General features: G+C 44.4%; 1 protein-coding gene across 1 annotated transcript in view; it reads right to left on the reverse strand.

The window, feature by feature from the left end:
- Window positions 1–21,531, reverse strand: part of SNX30 (sorting nexin family member 30) — a 49,715-nt gene that overhangs the window by 23,783 nt on the left and 4,401 nt on the right. Inside the window, exon 2 of the mRNA XM_086770960.1 lies at window positions 4,792–4,980. Coding sequence (XP_086627086.1) covers window positions 4,792–4,980 — 189 coding nt within the window. The remainder of the gene's footprint in view (window positions 1–4,791; window positions 4,981–21,531) is intronic.

A 21,531-nucleotide genomic window follows, 5' to 3' on the forward strand; every position in this document is an offset into this window, starting at 1 on the left:
TACTATCTAGTCTAGAAGTAGGAAGACAGGATAAGTCCCAGTGTATAAACTTTACATTAGTTGTTGTTCATCTCCCGCACGACATCCTTCTCTTCCCGCACGACATCCTTCTCTCTAAACTAGAGAGACATGGGTTTGATGGACGGACCACTCAGTGGATAAGGAGTTGGCTGGATGGCCGCACTCAGAGAGTGGTGGTCAACGGCTCAATGTCCATGTGGAGACCAGTCACGAGTGGTGTCCCTCAGGGGTCCGTGCTGGGCCCGGCCCTGTTCAACATCTTTGTCGGCGACATGGACAGTGGGATAGAGTGCACCCTCAGCAAGTTCGCCAATGACACCAAGCTGTGTGGTGCCGTCGACACGCTGGAAGGGAGGGATGCCATCCAGAGGGACCTTGACAGGCTGGAGAGATAGGCCCATGCCAGCCTCATGAACTTCAACCAGGCCAAGTGCAAGGTCCTGCACCTGGGTCATGGCAATCCCAGGCACAAATACAGGCTGGGTGGAGAATGGATTGAGAGCAGCCCTGAGGAGAAGGACTTGGGAGTGCTGGTGGATTAGAAGCTCAACATGAGCAGGCAATGCGCCCTTGCGGCCCAGAAGGCCAACCGCATCCTGGGCTGCATCAAGAGAAGCGTGGCCAGCAGGTCGAGGGAGGTGATTCTCCCCCTCTACTCTGCCCTGGTGAGACCCCACCTGGAGTACTGTGTCCAGTTCTGGAGCCCCCAACACAAGAAGGACATGGACCAGTTAGAGAAGGTCCAGAGGAGGGCCACGAAGATGATAAAAGGGCTGGAGCACCTCTCTTATGAGGACAGGCTGAGAGAGTTGGGGCTGTTCAGCCTGCAGAAGAGGAGGCTCCGGGGAGACCTGATAGCGGTCTTCCAGTACCTCAAGGGGGCCTACAAGAAAGATGGGGAAAGGCTGTTTAGTAGGGCCTGTTGTGATAGGACGAGGGGTAATGGTTTTAAAATAGAGGGGGGTAGATTTAGATTAGAAATTAGGAAAAAATTTTTTAAGATGCGAGTTATAGAACACTGGAACAGGTTGCCCAGAAAGGTGGTGGAGGCCCCATCCCTGGAAACGTTCAAGGCCAGGCTGGATGAGGCTCTGAACAACCTGATCTAGTTGGGGATGTCCCTGCTCCTTGCAGGGGGGTTGGACTAGATGACCTTTGAAGGTCCCTTCCAACCCTAACCATTCTATGATTCTATCTCTAGCAAACTGTTCCTGCTGCCCTTACACCACCAGCAGATTTGCAAAGTTTTCCATGTATTAGGTTTTGTTCCTGAGAGGGAGGTAGATGAAAACACATTATAGTCACGAACATTTTGGTGTTTGCTATTCAGGCTGTCAAATCTAGACAGCAAGTAAGCTTTTCAAAGACTACTTGGACAGAACATAAGGGCCCTTCAAGGTTTTAATGACACCTCACTAACACTGAAAGAATTTGGATCTCAGATCAAACTGTTCATCAGCTTAGTACAAGTTATTTTTTCCAGACTGCACACAAAAGGGAAGAGGGTCTTGTGACCGCCCAGGGACAGCAAGTGAAATGTCTTGTTTTGACACAGTTGAATTCCTCCTGCTTTCTTAGCAGGATCCATAAATCTCATATCGCAAGGACAGGACTCCCCCACGAAAGGAAGCTGAGAAACTTATGTGGCAGATCTCAACCTCCCAAAAATAATGGGCAAGACATTTCCAGGGATTTATGGAAGACTCCAGTACAGTTCCATTAAGTCAGCACTGCAGTGTTCTGGGCTCAGTTTTAGTTGCTGGAAAGCAGGCAGAGTTACAGACACTTCTTCTGTTGTTGGAATAGTTTTGACTTGAGGCAATATTAAAGCAATCACTAAGTCCTGGTCTTGTGTAAGATTCTTGTCATTCTTGAAAGGAGTTAGCATTCAAATATAAAGCTAGACTGTGACGACTATGTGAAAGTATTTTCACGGTCTAGTTCTAGTCTCTTACTTGTCACACCTAATTGTGGATTCCCCTCCACGTTACTATTTAAGTTTGGGGCAAAATCTTCAACTAGAAAAAGAGAGTGTCAGAAGCGGGAAGCGAGCAAGGTTGGTGTTCTTAGTGGTTCATAGTTTTGTCTGCCTCAAATAGTTTAGCCCGTTTGAAAAAGAGATCATAGCACTTGTACTTACTCCTCTCTAGGGATGAAACTGTCCAGTGTGCCCAGGCACTCTATGCAGCACATGCACTGAAAGCAGGAGGAGAAGGACATGAAAAGAAAACAAGACCTGCACTTCAGTATTAACTGCTTTGAAAGCCTCTCCCTTCAAGCCCACAGAACAACTACATGACTGAGGAACAGCATACAGCTGTTCAGACCTCCATGGGAAAAGGCATAGAAGGCAGCCTTGCTGTCCTAGAAAGCAGAACAAAAGCAAAGTTACGGCTACGCTTACTTATGTTTCGCTCAGGAGAGATGACTATATAACATAAATGGTAGGCTTTATTTTTCCCCTCCCTTCTAGAGTGCACGTCAGCCTATCTGAAGAGTACAAAGGTGTATCATTAAGAACACCCAAGACACATTAATCATCACAGTCAAGACCAATTAAGTTCCAGCACAAGTTTCACCCACCTTTTTGGTTTCATTATCCCCCTCATGTAAGAAAACTGCTGTTAGAAAGAGTCATGAGAGCCAGGTCTGAACCACTGTTCCCATTATTTTGGGGATATCAGATGCATTCATCCAAAAGACAGGCTGGGGAATGTCACCTGGTTCTTATTAGGAAGCTGTGAAAGCAGGGGCATAGGCAGGACCAAGTGTTGTGGTTTTGTTTAGTGAGGGGGGGCCTACAACACCAAGTAAACTCAAAGCTTTCTTCTCAGCTTCCCTGAAAGCCATTACTTTGGATCAAACATTTTGGCTGCTTCCCCACCCACAATCATCTGCTGACAAAGGTATCAGCAGATGAGGAGTCTGGGGCACACTGCAAGACGATTTTTTTTTTTTTAATGTTACAATGAAGGGCCTCTCTAAAGAAAGAAAAAAAAAAAACCACACAACACAAAACCAAGACTGTGGTCAGGTTACACTCTTCCCTAACAGCGGTGTCCAGTCACAGCCACAAGCACACGTTACTGTACCAGCAGTTACACTCCCCTCTTTCACCTAGTGACGCTGCTTTTCACAGCAAGGAAGTCTTCAGCTTAACTCATTCTAGGATCTATGTTCATCCAGACCTTTGAGGTTCCAGTAGCATTCTTCAGTGAAAAAAAAAAAAAAATAGAAAAAAAAGAAAAAAAAAGCAACCATCCTTGGCTCCTCATCCAGACCCGCTACGGAGACCCTTTCAGCCCTTTAAAGGTTACAAATCCCTCCCATGCAAGGCTGCAAGGGAGGTGGTGGGAAGGTATGGCCTTACACTGATGAAAGGAACAAGGTCAGACACAGAACTTCGACCTACAACCTGGAAGTGCAAGAATCACCACTCATCCTCACCACTGTCTAGGGGTTACTCCTGTGCAGCTTTTCTGATCTAAACACTGTACATACCTAACCCACCATCCAGAATTCTGCTTTAAGAAGGAAGGGAACCCTTGTGTGAACACATGTTTCCAAGCAGAACAACATGACTAGGGTGACACTGTGCTGAGGTATTCTAGCCTGTGGAAAGTTGCGTCTCATTTTGTGCTACTTATTCCTTTTGATCACATAACAACTGCAGGCTAAGTTTCTCCAAGTAGAAAAGTCTCCTATAATACTTCTTAGCATTTTCTAGTAGTTAAGATACAGTATTTCTTCTGAGATTGCAACACTTAAAACAATAAAGAATGACAGAACTACATTCAAGTACAGAAACCCCATTTTCTCCCATGCAGTCTAAAAGTGAAGCTTTGGAATAGAAAATTTGAAAAAGAAGTTATCTGTGGCCTGCAAAGGCTCCCTTATCTCAAAGGAAAATATTCTCTCCAGTATGTAATGCCATCTAGGTAGGCCAGAGGAATGTTAATCTTTTTGGACAAGTGGATCAAGAGTACTCCTAGCAAAGTTCGTGAACACTTTTTGCCTTAGGTAACTACAAGTGCCCAAAACAGATGTCAACATAACCTCGGAGCTGATGCTAATGAGAATGAGCTAGTTAACAGAATTCAACATTCCAGTTGTGAGTGCAGTGGACTTTTCAGATCACTTTTCCTGTTAGTGTAATCAGATTGTATTAATGATTGAACCACAACACAGGCTGAAAAAGTCTCTAGCATATTTCTTTTTGTAGGCAGTAGCATTCTTAAGCTACTTAGTTTTAGCAGCAGCTATACAGTCTTCTGTACCAACAACTGCATGGAAGCTACTTTATAGCTGAGGATCAAGATTACAATTTAGGAAAGTGCCTGATAGAGAAAGTGTGGTAAACACGTAAAGTGACAAGCTTAAAGCATTTCAGAAAAGGATAGACAAAATGTAAGATGATTAACAGTCAATCAACAATAAGGTACATTACTCTTCAGGGGAGGTAAATCAAACCAAATGGGTGTCAGATTACACAAACAAACTTTGAAGTTAAGGAAAGAAACTGGCTTTGCAAGTTTACAAACAGTTCTATTTAAGAGCCAGAGACAAAAATCTAAGCTGACACATTAAAAGTTTTGCATAGTTTCATATACTGAAGAAATAACAGGAGAAGTCACACCTCTAAAATACTCACAAGGTACTGAAACACACTAAGTTCTTGTCCTTGAGATAAGAAAATACAAGACATAGATGTCCAGAACATGCCTCGAAAAAACTCCCCAAATAAAGAAGTACTAGAATGTTGCTTTGTACCTTTGTTGTAACCCTGTACGTGATATATGTCTCCATTGTGCACACGTGCTTTTTGGGATCATCAACAGTAACAAAGAGGTCTCTAGTTTCCCCATCCAAGTCATCATCCAGCTGCAGTCTGTTGAGGAGAGATGAGGAGGAGGCTGGGCTAGAAGTGTCCACAGGTGTGCCATTGGGTAGACCGAGATCCTATATTGGAGAGTAAAAAACGGCAAGTTTTCAATAAGTGAACAGATGCACTGTAAAGCACATTATTCTCAGAGATTGCACTGACAAGCTTCACTGAGGGCTATTTATTTCAGCAGCTCCAAGAATCACCCTTTTCCAAGGCATCTCGGCAGTCCCCTAAGGTCTAGGCCTTGAGCATTAGGTTGTTGTACTGTTCCATAAGTTGAAGAGAAAGTATATTACCACCATACCTCTCCTTAGTATGGGGCAATCTGGTCTCTATTCATTAGAGTATTGCTGAAGTATTCATGAAGTATTGCTGAATCAACAGTTCCTGGTGAAACTGAACCAACTTAGACTCTGAAAACAATCAGCTAGGCAAATCAAGAAACCTACTTCTAACACAGCCTTCAGGCAAAGTGGCAACAGTTCAGTGGACTGGAATGCAGTCAGCCTTCGCCTCTAGAGACTCCTATAGCAGAGGCAGGAGGGCAAACTTGTATCAGAGGCTTGCCATCCTGTCCATCAACCTCAAACGTGTGGACAGCAGTCAGAGACTGAATTGCAATCACTGCACTACAGGACAGTTACAGATCATACACCCCAGCACCAGTGTCCATGCACACCTCCCATTTGGAGTCATAAGGCCAACGAAAATACTGTGTTTTGCTTGGAAAGGTCCTCGTTCCCACCCTCCTAACTCCAAGAGAATCATCCAGTGCATAGGGAAGCTCAAAGAACCTGCAGGTAGCTATTTCAGGAAGAGTCGTACAAGGCTTTGGGAAGTCTGTAATTCCTTGAAACTGATGCAGCAAGGGAAAAAAAAAAACACCACCAAAACAAACACATCACTTTATAACCAACTTGGTACATTTCCACACCTTCAAGTCTCACACTTTGATACAGGCTAACCACTCCATACAGCTAGTGGCTGCTCCACTTTGCATAAATACCACAGGAACTTTGCATGTGTTTGCTGCTCTGGTTTTGTAGCAGAGGGAGCTAACAGCATGTGGCAAGTCATATAATATGTAGGAACATCTGACAACCGTTATCAGAAAGTCCTGATGATCGAAGGCTCTCTTCAGAGAAGAGAGGAGTTTGTTTGTTTTAACTAGCAGCACAAGGATAGATTGATCCACAGAGCATTTCCCTTGTAAAGATAAAGGTTCCTCTGGTTGCTAGACAGAGACACTACAGCTAAGGAGCACATGAACTAGAAGTGTTTTAGTTTTAGAATTACGGCTTAGCCCCAGCTTCACAACAGTCTTTAAGTGGCTAAATGACACATGTAATCTTAGCAAAGAAATCCTGTTTGGGAAAGATCCTGTTTGTTCACCACTATTCCTTATGCAATTGTGGTTTACATTCCAGCTGGACAAGGGTAATCCCTGTCTTCAAAAGAAGTCCTTCAAGGTTTCAGAATTACAGGTTAGAGCTTCAAGTTAAAGCTACTTACGAAGATCTGCCTTTGACAATGGCTAAGAACAGCCACAGAGATGATCAGAGGGCTGGAGCACCTCTCCTACGAGGACAGGCTGAGAGAGTTGGGCTGTTCAGCCTGGAGAGGATCCGGACAGACCTTATAGTGGCCCTCCAGTACCTAAAGGGGGCCTACAAGAAAGATGGGGAGAAACTCTTCAGCAGGGTCTGTTGTGACAAGACAAGGGCCAATGGTTTCAAAATAGAGGGAGGTAGCTTCAGACTAGACAAGGAAAAATTGTCAGGTTTTGGGGTTGGTTTTTTTTTGGGGGGGGGGTGTTTATTTGTTTGGTTTGGGTTTTTTTTGTTTGGTTTTTTTTTTTTTTTACAATGAGGGTGGTCAAACACTGGCTCAGGTTGCCCACAGAGGTGGTGGATGCCCCATCCCTGGAAACGTTAAAGGCCAGGTTGGACGGGGCTCTGAGCAACCTGATCTGGTTGGAGATGGCCCTACTCCTTGCAGGGGGTTGGACCACATGGCCTTTAAAGGTCCCTTCCAACCCAAACCATTCTATGATTCCTTAGCAGGGCTAAGCTCCTACCAGTTTTTTTTCCCACAAAACCATCAAGGGAGTACTGGTATTTTATAGACAGCCCTCTGCCTGTTGCAGTCCTGTACAGCTGTGGTAGTATTGTTCTTCACACTGAGGACTGCCTTGTGAAGCAGGGAGAATACTGCTTTAACCTAGACATTTTAGGGAAGGGGTCATCTGAATTACTGTCTACTAACAAAAGTTAGATGCACTCTCCCAGGTAATGCTCAGAAGTGGTTGCCAACAGATAAGAGACTTCAGATTTAACTGGCAAGTGAGCAAGAATTGGAAGGCAAGAAATCAAATTCCCTCTTAAGAGAGGGTAAAAGAGCAGGATGAGCATGGCACAGCTTGCCAGCTCACACATGAGGCAGACAGCTTGAATTACACGAGCATCTGGCCCAGACTCAACATAGCAGGAACATGTACAACAGGAAAAAGCAATGCTACAATAACTCAGCAGATAAGGAGTTCTGTTGGAGTCACACAAACAGAAAAGGCAGAAGACAGGATAAGATTAGCAACACGGGATGGCTTCATAAAAATCTGCAGTTCAGATTGGCAGGAGAATTTGGCTGAGCAGAGTAAAGAGCAAAGCAAACCCTGGGACACCACAGTAGCTGTAGACAAATCTGTTCCTGTTTCCAAAAGGAAAAGACAGCTCTTAATTGCCCATGTGCAATAAACATTAGTATAAGACACATTGTGCCAGAACTGCATCCAGTTAAATTCTAAGCTTGTATGGCAGTGAATTAACTTGTGGAAACAGCTATGCCTAGTTGCACAGGAGATCTCAAAAGCTTGTAACAAAACCCTTCCAGAAGAGGGCTTAAAGAATACCATAGAAACTGCTTGAAACACAAATACTCTGCACCAAGGTGTCAGAACAATTGGAAGAAGACCAAAGCGTGAGCTTGCAGCCATTTGCGTGAAGTTATCAACTTTCCTCACCAATTCAGTTGGGAGATAATATCATACTAGCACATCTTGGACTTTTTAAGCAGGGCTGAGGTTTCTGAAGGCTGGAATCCACTTAGAATCATAGAATCATTATGGTTGGAAAAGACCTCCAAGATCATCAAGTCCTTGAGTGTGTTCTCGCAGTCATGGGTCACATGGAATGTCTCAGGTCTTAAAATAAAGACTGTGATAGTTTTACCTGATCTCAGCCTTGGATTAAACACCCCAGATCTAGATCAAGTTAGACTTCTAGACCAACTCCAGTCAGGAGCAGGAGGGCTGCTAGCTGCAGTGAGGAGAAAAGACAGAAGATGTGTACATCGAAAGTACTACTGTGCCATACTGCCTCAGCTGCGATGGCAGAACCTATCTTGGGCAGCGACAGCTGGCATCGAGCCCTGCTACTCAGCTAGTTTTCAGCAACTGAAGGCCAAGTTAGCAGCTAACTATGTGTCCCTCTCCACGGGTGGAGCCTCCTAGTTAACTGCACAAGGAATGATCTCGTGACTACTGAACCTTTGTTGAACAGCAGGCAGGATGAATTTGCTGAAATCTAACGCTATTGCTAGAAAGAGGCAGGCTTTGAAGTGTCACAGCAGATGGCCTAACAATCTAAATTGTGTAATCTGTAATCCTTTCCGCAGAGCACCTCCTCATCATGTTAATTGTCACTGGCTTTCTTCCACAGGACTCGGGGAATTTCTGCAGTTGAGGAAGCCAGACTGCATCATCTGTTCTAGTCTGCTTTTACCACAGAAAGAGCAGTACATCCTGCAGAGCCCAGCAGGAAAGGAGATCTGCAGCCATCTGCGTTTCTGCCTGTTGGTGTAGTTACCATACTCAAAAGCATTTGAAATACTGACTAGTATTAATTGCTTTATATAACAAAGAGTTTGACTTCAGTGCCAGGATTCACACATCAGCTTCACCTTCAGTGCACCAAGAACCTGCTCATCCACTGTTTTAAGTACCTGTCTGCATTATCAGAGATCAGCACAGACCAAGTCCCAGTAGGTATCTACCTCTCACAAAGTTCTTCACAGAAAAAAGCCTTTTTATCACAGCACCTGTTACTCACAGTACAGTCAGCCTGCCATGAATCCGAGCAGTCCCACAGCCAGGAGGAGGGAAGGCTGCTTCTGGCAGCCTGGCACATGGAATGGAGGGCAGGTTCTTTCTAAAGTCTTCCTCAAGTTTCAAAGCTTTTTCTAAAGTAAAGAGCAAAGATCCTTAGCCCCTGTCCCTCACCTCCTCAGGCCAGCCTCACAGCTTAACTGCCTGCTGAAGCAGAAGAGCTGAAGGTTTAGCAAGGCCTGAATCACCACCTGTAGCAGAAATAGTGCAACACTCAGACCTTCTGGTTCACAATCTACTGGTTAAGTACTAGTCTTTTGCGCATAGCTGTACAACCACCTACGAGCACTCAGACTCTTCACACATCCCTGTAGAGTCCATAGGATTCCTCAAGACACCCAAATTTATGGGTACATGAGATCAGATGACTGTAGTAGCACATGCTTGCCGTCCTACAGTACAAAGCAAGTAGGAACTAACTGCCAGTGGTGGAAATGCACAAGCCCTGCCAACTATGCAGGCTGCTATCTGGTATGGAAGCAGCTTCATATTCTTTTGTATTATTCAGTCGAAACATCTCAATTAGTTAGCCTGCCCAGAAACAGATACTAAATCTATCAAGAAAAACCACTTCATCCAAGTTTAAAATTCAATTGAATTTTACAAGCTTGATGTCTGCATGTGAGATGCAAAACAAGTTGGGAAGTTTCCAACTTATGTCATCTTCTCCCTTCTTAACTCTCCCAGAAGATTTTCCAAGACTCTAGATTTACAGAGCAGCTTAGATCCACACAAATTAAAACCTCAGGAGCTTGGTATTCAGTCTCTTGGACAGCAGCCTCCCCCAGTGGAGGGGGAGAGAGAAGAGAAGGCATCCAGGATTCAACCCCTATAGGCTAAGAAAGAGTCTGAAGTTCTGCAGGTATTGGCTTATTGACAAGTGAAGATCATGCAGTCTCCTGCTGAGCTAAGTGCCGCTAATCAATACTGCAGCTTCTACAAATTAAGTTTTAGTTTTCACCTATCCTGCCTTAGCAAGTGTACAGCTTAAACAGATAGCTTTGATACCTAAGCAGTTGTGGTAGCTCAGCCCTGATCGGGACCAGACTATGCAGTCTCTCTCTCACTCCCCCCCACCCTCCTAGAGAACAGGGGGAGATGATATAAGAAAAACAGCTCAAGCTTTGAGATAAGGATGGGGAGAAAATCCTTAAAGTTACCGTTACGGGCAAAACAGACTTGGCTTGGGGAAAACTATTCATTTATTTCTAAAACTAGCAGGAGAATGAGACAGGGAACAGGATAACCTCCTCCCACCCCTCCCTCTTCCCAAGCTTAACATTATCTCTACTACCTCCCCTCCCAAGTGGCACAGGGGGGAAGAGGGAATGGGGGTTGCAGTCAGTTCATCACATGTTGCTTTACACCGCTGCTTCATCGTTGGGGGAAGAACTCCTCGCATTCCTCCTCTGCTCCAGCGTGGGGTCCCTCCCACAGGCCACAGTCGTTCGTGAAACTGTTCTGGCATGGGTCATCTCTTCCACGGGGTGCAGTCCCTCCAGAACAGCTGCCCCAGCAGGCCCTCCATGGGCCACAGCCACCTTCAGGCCTCCACCTGCTCCGGTGTGGGGTCCTCCATGGGCTGCAGGTGAATCTCTGCTCCTCCGTGGGCCTCCATGGGCTGCAGGGGGACAACCTGCTCCACCATGGTCTTCACCACAGGCTGCAGGGGAATCTTGGCCAGGAGCCGCATTATTCCTCCCCTTCTTTCTTCACTGACCTTGGTGTCTGCAGCCGTTCCTCACAACAGGCTGGCAGACGCCTCTCAGGATCCTTTTTACACCTTATTCACTTCTCATCTCCTCTCCACTTCTTGCAGCCAGGCCAGGCCGAGTTGGGCCAAGTCGGCCACCCGGCGGGAGGCCAGAGGGTGAGGCCTGCAAGGCCCACAAGGCTCGCGCCTCCCCCTCTTTGCCCCCTGCTCAGCTGCTTCACATCTTCTCCCCCCTTTTTTTCCCTGTTTTCCCCTTCTTAAATACGTTATCGCAGAGGCGTTATCACGGGACATTCTGCTACCAATTGGCTCAGCCTTGGCCAGCAGCAGGTCTGCCCTAGGCCTGGCTGGGTCTGCTGAACGAAGGGGAGCGACTTCCAGCAGGTTCCTACAGAAGCTACCACCTCAGGCCCCCCCTCACTAAACAAAACCAGAACAGCAGTAGTCCATGAAGGAAGTGGAAGAGGTTGTTCAGCTAGGTCTTCCAAGTATGGCTAAGCTCATCTTAGGAAAGGGTTGGCCTGAAACTGCCTGACATTGCAAGCACATTGCTGTCATTCAACACGTATTAGACGACAGTAAGAGTCATTTAGAAACACTGCTCCTTTAGAGACAAGTGGTGCACTTAACCCCAAATATCCCTGCCTAACTCCAGGACCTTACAGCCAGGCCTGTAATACTCTTAAAGCCTTCATACTGTCAGCACACAACAAGCCATGGCAGAATTGTTTAGATGTAAACATTCCCAAGAACACTATAAAAGCCTGTACTAACTTGGCTTTCACAAACCTGTTCATAGCACTACTTGTCTCATCCCAGCAAGTTTTGAAAGCAGGTATTTTTTGGTTATGAAGTTTTCTGCCACCGGCTTGTACATGTCAGCTCTGCATAGAAAGAAAAAGCACCCTTCCATCCTCCAGTCCATCTAGAGCAGTTCATCTCTCACTGACAGCATAGTATCCTATTAGAAGATCTCAAGGAGCATCCATGTAGTGAAATTGCTGTCTGCACAAGTCTATTGTCCAATACCAGCTGCAGGCAAATATCTAAACTTCTCTTCAGAGAACAAGGGAAGAAAAGGCATTTGCTTCCCCTTTAGATATGTTCAGTTTCATTGTCTACCAGGCATCAGCGTCATACTTTCTTTACTACAGGTCAGCTTTCTTTCCCCACACATATCTGAGGTAGATATGAGATACAGCATGTCCCCTGCTCTCACACTTGTCTTTGGGCAGCTACTTTAAGGCAAGAGTGACGGAAGTAGGGATTCAGACTGTAGAGAAGGAAGAATGCTCTGGACACAGTAGGGAAGGAAGGATAAGAAGGCAGTCTTGCTCTACAAGAGCAAAAAATAAAAATAATTTTTAAAAAAAGCCACCATTAAACTCCAAAAATGCTATTCATCCCCAGGAAGACGTACCGCATTGATCCACAAACAAGACAGTGCTAAGTTGTAGTTTGACAACTCTGAGAATCAACTTCCAAGGCTGGACCTACCCTCCTGTGAAAGGGTAAGTGGTTACATGTACATCAGCTCCTGACATCCTTCTCCAGTAACCGGAAGGAAAGTACAGTATGCGTGGGTATATTCATAAGGAACAAGATTATAGCCTCAGAAGAGGTCAGTGTTTTCCACTACATTAATAATTTAGAGTCAGACTGCAAAGTTGAGGCTATTTTAAGAGCAATACAGGCAAAGCTCAAATCAGAAACAATTCTTGCTTTTACCTGGAAATACATCGGTATAGGAGGAACAGGGCTGGGAACTGAGGACACATGCCCAAATTTTTATTTCCTAGCCCTGGAGGATATCATGCAGCTAGTCTGTGGGCCCTCCAGTGTTGGGAGGAAAGTCCCTAATTTTAGTGGGGCATGCGTATCACACCCGGTCCAAGCCTCACCTCTACAGTTCCAGCAGTATCACTGGTATTCTGCCCATCTAACCAAAAAGCCACTAGATAAAAGACTGGATCAATTTGCTTTCAACATTTTAAATAGGTGTCAGAGTACAGCATGCTGCCAAGCCATGAGTCTGATGACTTTGTTCTGGAGTTCACCACTCAAACTAGTGTTTCTGCTCTATAGGTCAGAGTTGCCTGGAGACAGACTCATCCGTATCCCTGAAAGAATAAGAATTTCAGATGCAGCAGCTGATCTAACAGCACGCAGTCTGGTACCACACAAGACCTGGAGAATTATTGCTTACAAAGGTATCATACTAGGAATATTCTTTGCACTTTGGCTCAACAAACATTGGAACAAGCTTCACAGAGACACTATATGATTGACAAAAGCACTTTCCAAGCCTTCTCATGCAGGTCATGGGATTTCCACCTCTTTCCTAAGCCTAGGAGCCAAGTTTTATAGGGTGGGCTATTTTACTTTGTGGTTTGTCTTCCCATAAGTCATCACAGTTAAGCTAGAATGTGGGCATAGAAGCATTTCCTGCAAACAGCATTTTCAGCAAGAGCAATAATGGACTCAACTGCCATACAGCTCAGTTTCAGCCTTCCTGTGCACAGGGTTAAAGGGGGGGTGTCACAACAAGGTGTCAGCTACCACATCAGACCATCTGTTCATACAGTCTGGCTATATATCGGTCTTCTCACAGAGTCCTTAAGAGTGGCCTGTTTTCCAGTCTAGAAGGGGAACTGTGCAATATCACACTACAGCTAGATATCATTCAGGTTACACTCTAAAAATGAGGACCATAAGTAGCATCTCACAGATGTTTTACAGCAGTTAAGACAAGTCCTTCAATATTTGTAATAAACCATGCTACTGTGCTACTTCATGCACAAAAGGTCAAAAGGCTTTGGGGGCTGGGCATCTGGCAGATTAAATGTGTTGTTATCTGGAGCAGACATTAATTAGGCAAAATGTAAAGGGATAAAACATACTTTTGTCTTACTAACTCTCACTAACCTGATGTACTTCCCGGGAAGGGAAGTGTGAGGAGTAGCTAGGTGCTTGCCATATCTCCTAGCTCCCTTACTGTGGTAAGGTATTTTAAATGCAAAGAGGCATTTCAACACATCCACAAGATGAACTGTTCTCTTGAAAGAAAGAGCTCCTGATCCAAGGTTAGCCTCTACATCTGTTTACAGAGCACTAGAGTCCTTGAAGAAAGCTTTATCTATCTTCCTAACAAAAAAGCCAGTCTGGCAACTGCCCAGCAAGATTAGTTCAGTTATGTTTAAGCTGTAGAAAGTATCTGAAAAGCACTTGTGACTTGAAGGAAAGCGAGAGTTTAACATTTGAGCAGCCTTGGATTTGCATCCTTTAGCAGGGCTAAAGGTTCTTTCTTCCTTCTGCAGTTCTCAGTAGAAGGCAGCCGGCACCAACTCCACTGTATCTTCAGAGCTCAAAGATCTCCAGAAATGGCAGAAGCTGGGTGTTTTCAGAAACATTTAGAAAAATGCAGACCTTTTAAGTCAAGTCTTCGGCTGCTCTCCTCTAGTTGCATGTCCACCTGCAAGGAGCTTGTTTCAAGAAATTGTTTTAAGACTTGAATTATTATCAGAAAGGCTCTGCACAGTGCGCACAGGAACATCATAACCTATTTTAATATGCTAAAGAGCACCTTATTCATGAACAAGCTTAACACACCTACTGTTTTATTTAAAGCTTTGTTTTCAGAACCTGAGCTGTGACCTTCTGAATAGCAAAGCAGCAGCCAGGATTCAGACCACGTGCAGAAAAACTTGAATGTGGCATATGACTAGGAGCCATTCCCAATCCAAGAAACCAGATTTCTATCTGATTACAGATGGAACAGTTTTTTAAGTTTGCCAAAACTAAACTGCTTTCTCCTAGAGACATACAGCTTGGTGTTAAAGCTCTGCAGACATACCATGAAGCAGTTTTTTTCCCTGTTCATGGTCTATAAGTAGGTTTAGCTGCATCAACACAGTTATCTATGTATCCAGTGTCACCAAAGTGCCAATTTGGCTGAGATGTTTTTGAAAGCAAACAGTAATATTTTTAAAATGTGAACAGATGCAAGGGATTGGGAAGAAGCAGAGAGAAAAAACAGGAAGGAAAGAAATGACAGAGGGCTGGAAAGCACTGTAGTACCCTGGTGAATACCTTTCCATATTGCATTACGATACAGATTTCCTCACACTCACTTAGATGAGCCTCTTTAGCATTTCCCCTCACAAGATCAGCAAAGGTTTCATGAGAACAAATCAGACTGACAAACCACTACTGTGCAACTAAAGGAGGCAGAGATATTCAGAGTGGAGAATTCACAGTCTCATCTCAAGCCCTGGAAGACCTGGAGGAGTGTGCTCTTGGGGGAGCTCTCAGAGTTAGTTTACACGAGTGCAATTTAAGGGATAGCCCTCCATCACATTTATTGAAAAACAAGACTTTTTCCAGCAGAAGGGCATTTACTCCCAGAGGGGGAGAGTGCATATCTGCTGGAAGAGAAAAAAAATAAAAACAAAAACCACACAGTATGACCGCTTCACTCCCTGCTTTAAGGGGAGCAAGTGCGGAAAAGCAGTCCTGTAGAGTTTTCATACTGTGAGGAAACACTATCTGTAGAGATGATGGAGGGAAGAAACAAGGCATGAGATCTACAGACTAATTAATGTATAGATACATCCTTTACTTATATGAACTTGGCTCCTGACAGCCACTGTGACACATACAGGTGTTTGGCACACGGGCCTTCAAGTGAAGTATACTGATCCAGGAGCAAGCTAGTCAGCACAATGAACATCAGCATACAAATCCTGAAGAGGCCAAGCCGATCAGTGGCAATAACTGGGGTATTGATTAAAGTTTGAGGGATTTTCTTGGCAACAACACAAATGTTGTTCATCTTGGCAGTACCTCAGATTTTTACTTCCAATTTGCCTCATACTGATAGCGATGTTCTCCAATGGAATTTATGCTTTGAGGACCACTCTAAATACAGCTCTTGGCTAAGCTTTTTCCTTGCCTGTTGTATGAATTTTGGATTATTATCTTTATATTCAGAACAACTTCAGCTAGTTCCACTAACTCATGTCACCTACATGCTTATTCAGACAGATACTTCATGATTTCTTGAAATATCTGGTTGAGAGTCAAGAGTTTTGGCATTATAACATTACCTACAGCTGAAGGCAACTCCTCTTTCTGTCTCCCACTCCTCCAAATTTAGAAAATAAAACATGTCCCATAAATTAATCTGTTAACAAGCCAGTTCAAGTTGGACTGGCATTAGAAATGCCAACTTATTAAAAGAGTTGCAGGTCACTGGATGTGTTTTCCATCTTCAGTCGGTCACTGCAGTACTGCTAGCAGCTACCTTGCTGTCAGTTACTACCCTCAGTAACTGGAAGAGAAATAGGTTCCCTACAGTTCTCCAACTATTTACAAAGAGTAAATTCTTACTAGGAGTAAATTCACTCAGCTTTTACCTCAGGGTTGCACTTACCACCACCTCCAAGGTGGAGTTTGGAGCTTTCTGCCCCATTTCATCCTAGTGATGGGGAGCGGTATTCCCCAGCCACAAGAGTTTGGGGTCTCAGCTGCACTGCAGCTCAGGCTCAGGCAGTCGAGTCAGCCACAGCTTAAGGAGTCGGTACAGCTCAGTATCTAAGATCTCGCTCAAGGTTGGCGGCAAACAAGCCTCAGCGAAGTTACTTCTGGGAAATACACAAAATCAAATGCTAGTTTTAACTGGTGTGTTGTCTTCTGCAGAGCACAAGCACATGCAAGCTGCAACACCTAAACTGCAGCTTTGGGGCTGAAAGTAGATTTTCGTGCAGCAGTACTGAGTTGAGTCTCACTGCACTGTAAGAGCTCCGGTCTCATCTCCTGACCTACTTTACAAAAAAAAGAAAAAAAAAAAAAAAAAAAAAAAAGCTCTCCACTCAGATGGGGAAGACACTGGCTAGTGTGACAGCCAGGCAATCTGTCGGAGATACCACAAGAGTAGTCCACAATCCTAGAAGACACTAGGACAATAGTTTGCAGGTTAGTCTAGGAACTGATGTCTCTCAGATCATTGTGTCAGTAGGAAAGGCTCTGTCTTTATCCTCTGTCCCTCCCATCATTAATCACAGGGACATGCTGCCTGAGGCTTATCACAAACCTCTGAGGCAGAAGGATGTGCCCACACAGCTACAAAAAAAAGACCAGCTTAATCAATCTGGCTATCCCCTTCTCCCCATGAAGAAGTTCAGAGAACTTCCAGCATCTTAAGTAGGTTTGAAGCATTCCAGCACAGGCAGCCCAGAGGATTCTTTCCAACCACCAAGCATAAATTTTTCCACCATGGCTGACAAGTTACTGCCAAGACTCACCCTTCTGAAACCTGGCTGAAGAACCAAGTTCCTCTACGTATGTTTTGAATATCTGTTTTCAATGCTCTGTCTTATTAAGTATGAAGCAATCCTGTTGAAACAATTATGAAAGCTGTGCAACACCACAGTCAACCTCAAAGTATACCCCTCCCTCCATTACACTGAAATAAGAACCACAAAGTAATAATACTGTTATACAGTAAAAGCTATGTTCAGTTTTACCAGATGGAAAGACTAAAAAAGTAAAGGTACCAAGAGTTATGTTGATGCAAGTGTTTGTCCCAAGTTAAGTGTTAGCTATCCTTCATCTTGGGGAGAGGCTGTTCAGTAGGGCCTGTCGTGATAGGACAAGGGGTAATGGTTTTAAAATAGAGGGAGGCAGATTTAGATTAGATATTAGGAAAAAATTTTTTACACTGAGAGTTGTAGAACACTGGCACAAGCTGCCCAGAGAGGTGGCGGATGCCCCATCCCTGGAAACGTTCAAGACCAGGTTGGATGAGGCTCTGAGCAACCTGATCTAGTCAGGGATGTCCCTGTTCCTTGCAGGGGGGTTGGTCTAGATGACTTCTGAAGGTCCCTTCCAACCCTAACCATTCTATGATTCTATAATTTGTTTAGAAGAGATGGCAACTGCCCATTCCAGAGAAGCTCACTGTACTGGCAAGTTGTGGATCATAAAGAGACCATCGAGTTCAGTTCTGTGACAATACTAGGGCATCTACATTGTAAGATACCATTAAAGCACCCTTACTAATAGAAATCTTACTTCTATAAATGAAGGCAACCGTAAGCAAGCACACCAATGTGTCACTCTGTGTGCTTCTACACTACCAAACCCCAGAGTGGCTGCAAGCAGAAAGGAGACAAGTACTCTATCTTTTTCAGTAAGATGCCATAGTATTAAGCTATCCTAGTGATACCATGAGTTTAAGAGATTAAATAGCTAGATAAAGCAGTTCTAGTTACCATCATTATGAAAGATGGGAAACTGGATTCAGCTAGCAGCTTGGCTGTGGGTAGAGCACTGATGGCAGGCTGGAAGGCCATCCTAGGTTTAAGCCAGTTGTTTTAAGCAAGAGACTAGAAGAGAGCTGTCTGACATACGCACTGTTTAGTGCAACAGGAGAAGAGACAGCGGTTCCTTTAAATGAGACAAGGACTAAGCTCAGGCTTTGAGAGCTGACGGTCCACTTATGAAGCATGTGGCAGACAAGTGCTTCTACCTAGAAGCTTTCTAGGCTAAGAACCATGGTTTGGGGATTTAACACACATCTACTACACAACATAACCTCCCTGTTCAGTGCAGTGACTGGGAGAAGAGAACCACACATTTCCCAAAAGCCAGAACAGCTTCATAAATAGGTGATTTCTGGAACAGGAAACAGTTCAACCAAACTAACAATCGTACTGTCCTAGGTGGAAGACATTTCCGTGTCCTTCAAGCACTTCTTCTGCAGACAAGGATGGATTTACTAGAAGAAGCCTCACGTTCACAGGTCCCTATGGGTAACCTGAATTACAATGATATTCACTGGAGGAACAACACAGCAGAGGTGACATCAATCTAGAAGGTTTCTGAAGTGCACTTATGACAACTGCCTGACACAGGTGACTGATAAGCTGACAAGGGGAGATGCTTTGCTGAACTTCAGTCTTACAAAGAAGGAAGAATTGGTCAAGGATGAGAAGGTAGGGGGTTGCCTCAGCCACAGTAGCCATGAGCTGGGGGAGTTCGGGATTCTGAGAGGAGGCAACAAAGCAAAGAGCAGGATCACAACCCCAGACTTCCAGAAGGGCACAATTTGGCCTCTTCACAGATCTGCTAGGAAGAAGGCACACTGCCCTGGAGAGGCATCCAGGAGAACTAGTTGATTTTCAAAGAACTCGTTGCCAGCCCTTAACCTAGTCCATCCCAATGAACACAAAATCAAGCAAAGATGGCTGGAGACCTGCACGCATGAACACAGAGCTCCTGACTAACTCAAATATAAAAAGGAAGCATAAAAAAAAAAAAAGACAGCAACAGGCACAGTTGACCCAGAAGGAATACAGAGACACTCTCTGAGCATGCATGAATGGGTTTAGGGGGATGGAGCCAAATCTGGCAAAGCATGAGAACAGCAACAAGAAAGGCTTCTACAGGTACATCAGCAACAAAAGAACAAGGAAAATTAAGTCCTGATAGGTCAGAAGATGTAATTACAAAGGACACAGATAAGGCCAAGGTACTTGGTGCTTTCTTTGCCTCAGACTTTGTTGACATGACCAGCTTTTAGGAATCCCAGGCCCCTGAGTCCAGTGGGAAAGTCCAGAACAAGGCAAACTCACCATCAGTGGGGGAGGACCAGGTTAGGGAGCATTTCAACAAATTGGATAGACATAAACCCATGATGAGATGGGCTTACAAGTGCCGAGGGAGCTGGATGATGCCACTATAATGCCACATTCAATTATCTTATCCTTATTATGGTGATGAGGGGAGGTTCCTGAGCACTGGAAGAAACCAAGTGTCACTCCTGTCTTCAAGAAGCCAGATACAGGGAAGCACAGGCCACTCAGCCTCACCTCAGTCCCTGGAAAGGTGATGGAGCAAATATTGGAAGCCATTGCCACATGAAGCACAGGATGATGAGAAGTCAGTATGGACTTATGGGAAGCCATACTTAGCCAACCCAACATCTGCTACAAACACACAACTGGCCTAGTGTACAAGAGGAGAGCTTTGATGTGGTTCATCTCAATTTTAAGACGGCTTTCAACAATCTCCCATAACATCCTAGAGAAGCTCATGAGGTACAAGCTAGGCAGACATACGCTGACATGGACTGAAAACTGGCTGAACTACTGGGCTCAAAGGGTTGTAATCTCACAAATCCCAACTGGAGGACAATCACTAGTGGAGTACACCAGCAGACAGTAATAGGACCACTACTGTTTAACACCTTCATTAATTACACTAGTGATGGGATAAGGTACATCCTCAGCAAGTATCCTGAGGGTACAGAACTAAGTGGCGTGCTTGATACATTACACGGTTGTGCTGTCACTCAGAGGGACCTCAACAGGCTGGGAAAACAGGCTGACAGGTACCTCATGAAACTCAAGATGAGGAAATGCAAAATCCTTTACCTGACAGGAATAACCCCATGTAGCAGTATGTGCCGGGGGCTGACTGATTGAAAAGCAGCTTCACAGAAGGAAAGAAAAAAAAAAAAAACAACCAACCACAAAAAAAAAAAACAACAACAAAAAACCCACAGCACACCCACACACTGCCCCAACAAAAAAAAAAAAAAAAAAAAAAAAAAAAAAAGGAGAAAAAAGAAAAACAACAAAAAACCACACACCCACACTACACTACACACAACAGATCCTGAGGGAAAAGTTGACCATGAGCCAACAATATGCCTCATGGCAAAGAAGGTCAACAGCCTGGAGAGGAGAATGCTCAGGAAATCTTACCAATATGGATACAGAAGGTGGTGTCAGACTCTTCAGTGGATCAAACAACAGAACAAGACACAATGGGCACAAATTGAAATATTGGAAGTTTCACTTAAACGTGAGAAACAAATTTGACTTTGCGAGTGAATGGATGCAGGAACAGGTTGCCCTGAGAGATATGAAACAAAACAACTTCACAGCGTCCTGGGCAGCCTGCTCTAGCTAACCCTGCTCCAAACCGAGGGGCTGGACTAGAAGATATCCAGAGATGCCTTCCAGCCTCAACTTCTCTGTGCTTGTCAGTTTTGTGTTCCTGTAGATTGGAACTGAGATCAACTCATTTCTTCACAAGTTTGTCAGCTTCACTTCCTGACTTTCTGTAGTTCTCCTCAGTTTGTCCAAGATGGAGAATTTATCTCCAGTGTGGTTTAAAAACAATACATGGTCCTGGTCTAACAGTTCTCATTCAGTCCAGAGAATGAAGAGGTTTGTAGAAGCTCAGGCAGATCTATTTTAAACTTTCAGATTATACTGCAAACTGGTTTCATCTGTGGGTGGATGAAGTTAAGAGCAATAATTATAAACTAGCAACCAAGGAGGCTGGAAGTAGAGCTCCAGACTCCCGGTATATTTTTCTGTTGGAGAGCTGCCAGGCTTCCTTCCAGAATATGAGTGCTAAGTAACAGTACTCCAGCAAACACGCCACGTATTTATACTTGATCAGGTGCTAATACAGGCCTAGGGGTTCACAAGGGTAGCAGCTTGCAAGCAGATGAGCAAAGGGTCACATGCAAGCAATAGTTTTCAGCTAGTGACCAGAAGTTTGCAGTAGAAGTTTTAACATCCATCTCAATGAATTAGCAAATTCAAGCTATGCATTCATTGCAAGCCTGGTATTCCATATCAGCTCTGCTTGATATTACTACCTGTAAAACAGCCTTGAAGCTCACTTCAGCTGTTTAGTATCAACAAATACAAGGCATGTGCATCTTCAAAGAAG

The sequence above is a fragment of the Chlamydotis macqueenii genome, chromosome Z (genome assembly GCF_036417535.1).
Source record: "Chlamydotis macqueenii isolate bChlMac1 chromosome Z, bChlMac1.mat, whole genome shotgun sequence".
Taxonomy (NCBI): domain Eukaryota; kingdom Metazoa; phylum Chordata; class Aves; order Otidiformes; family Otididae; genus Chlamydotis; species Chlamydotis macqueenii.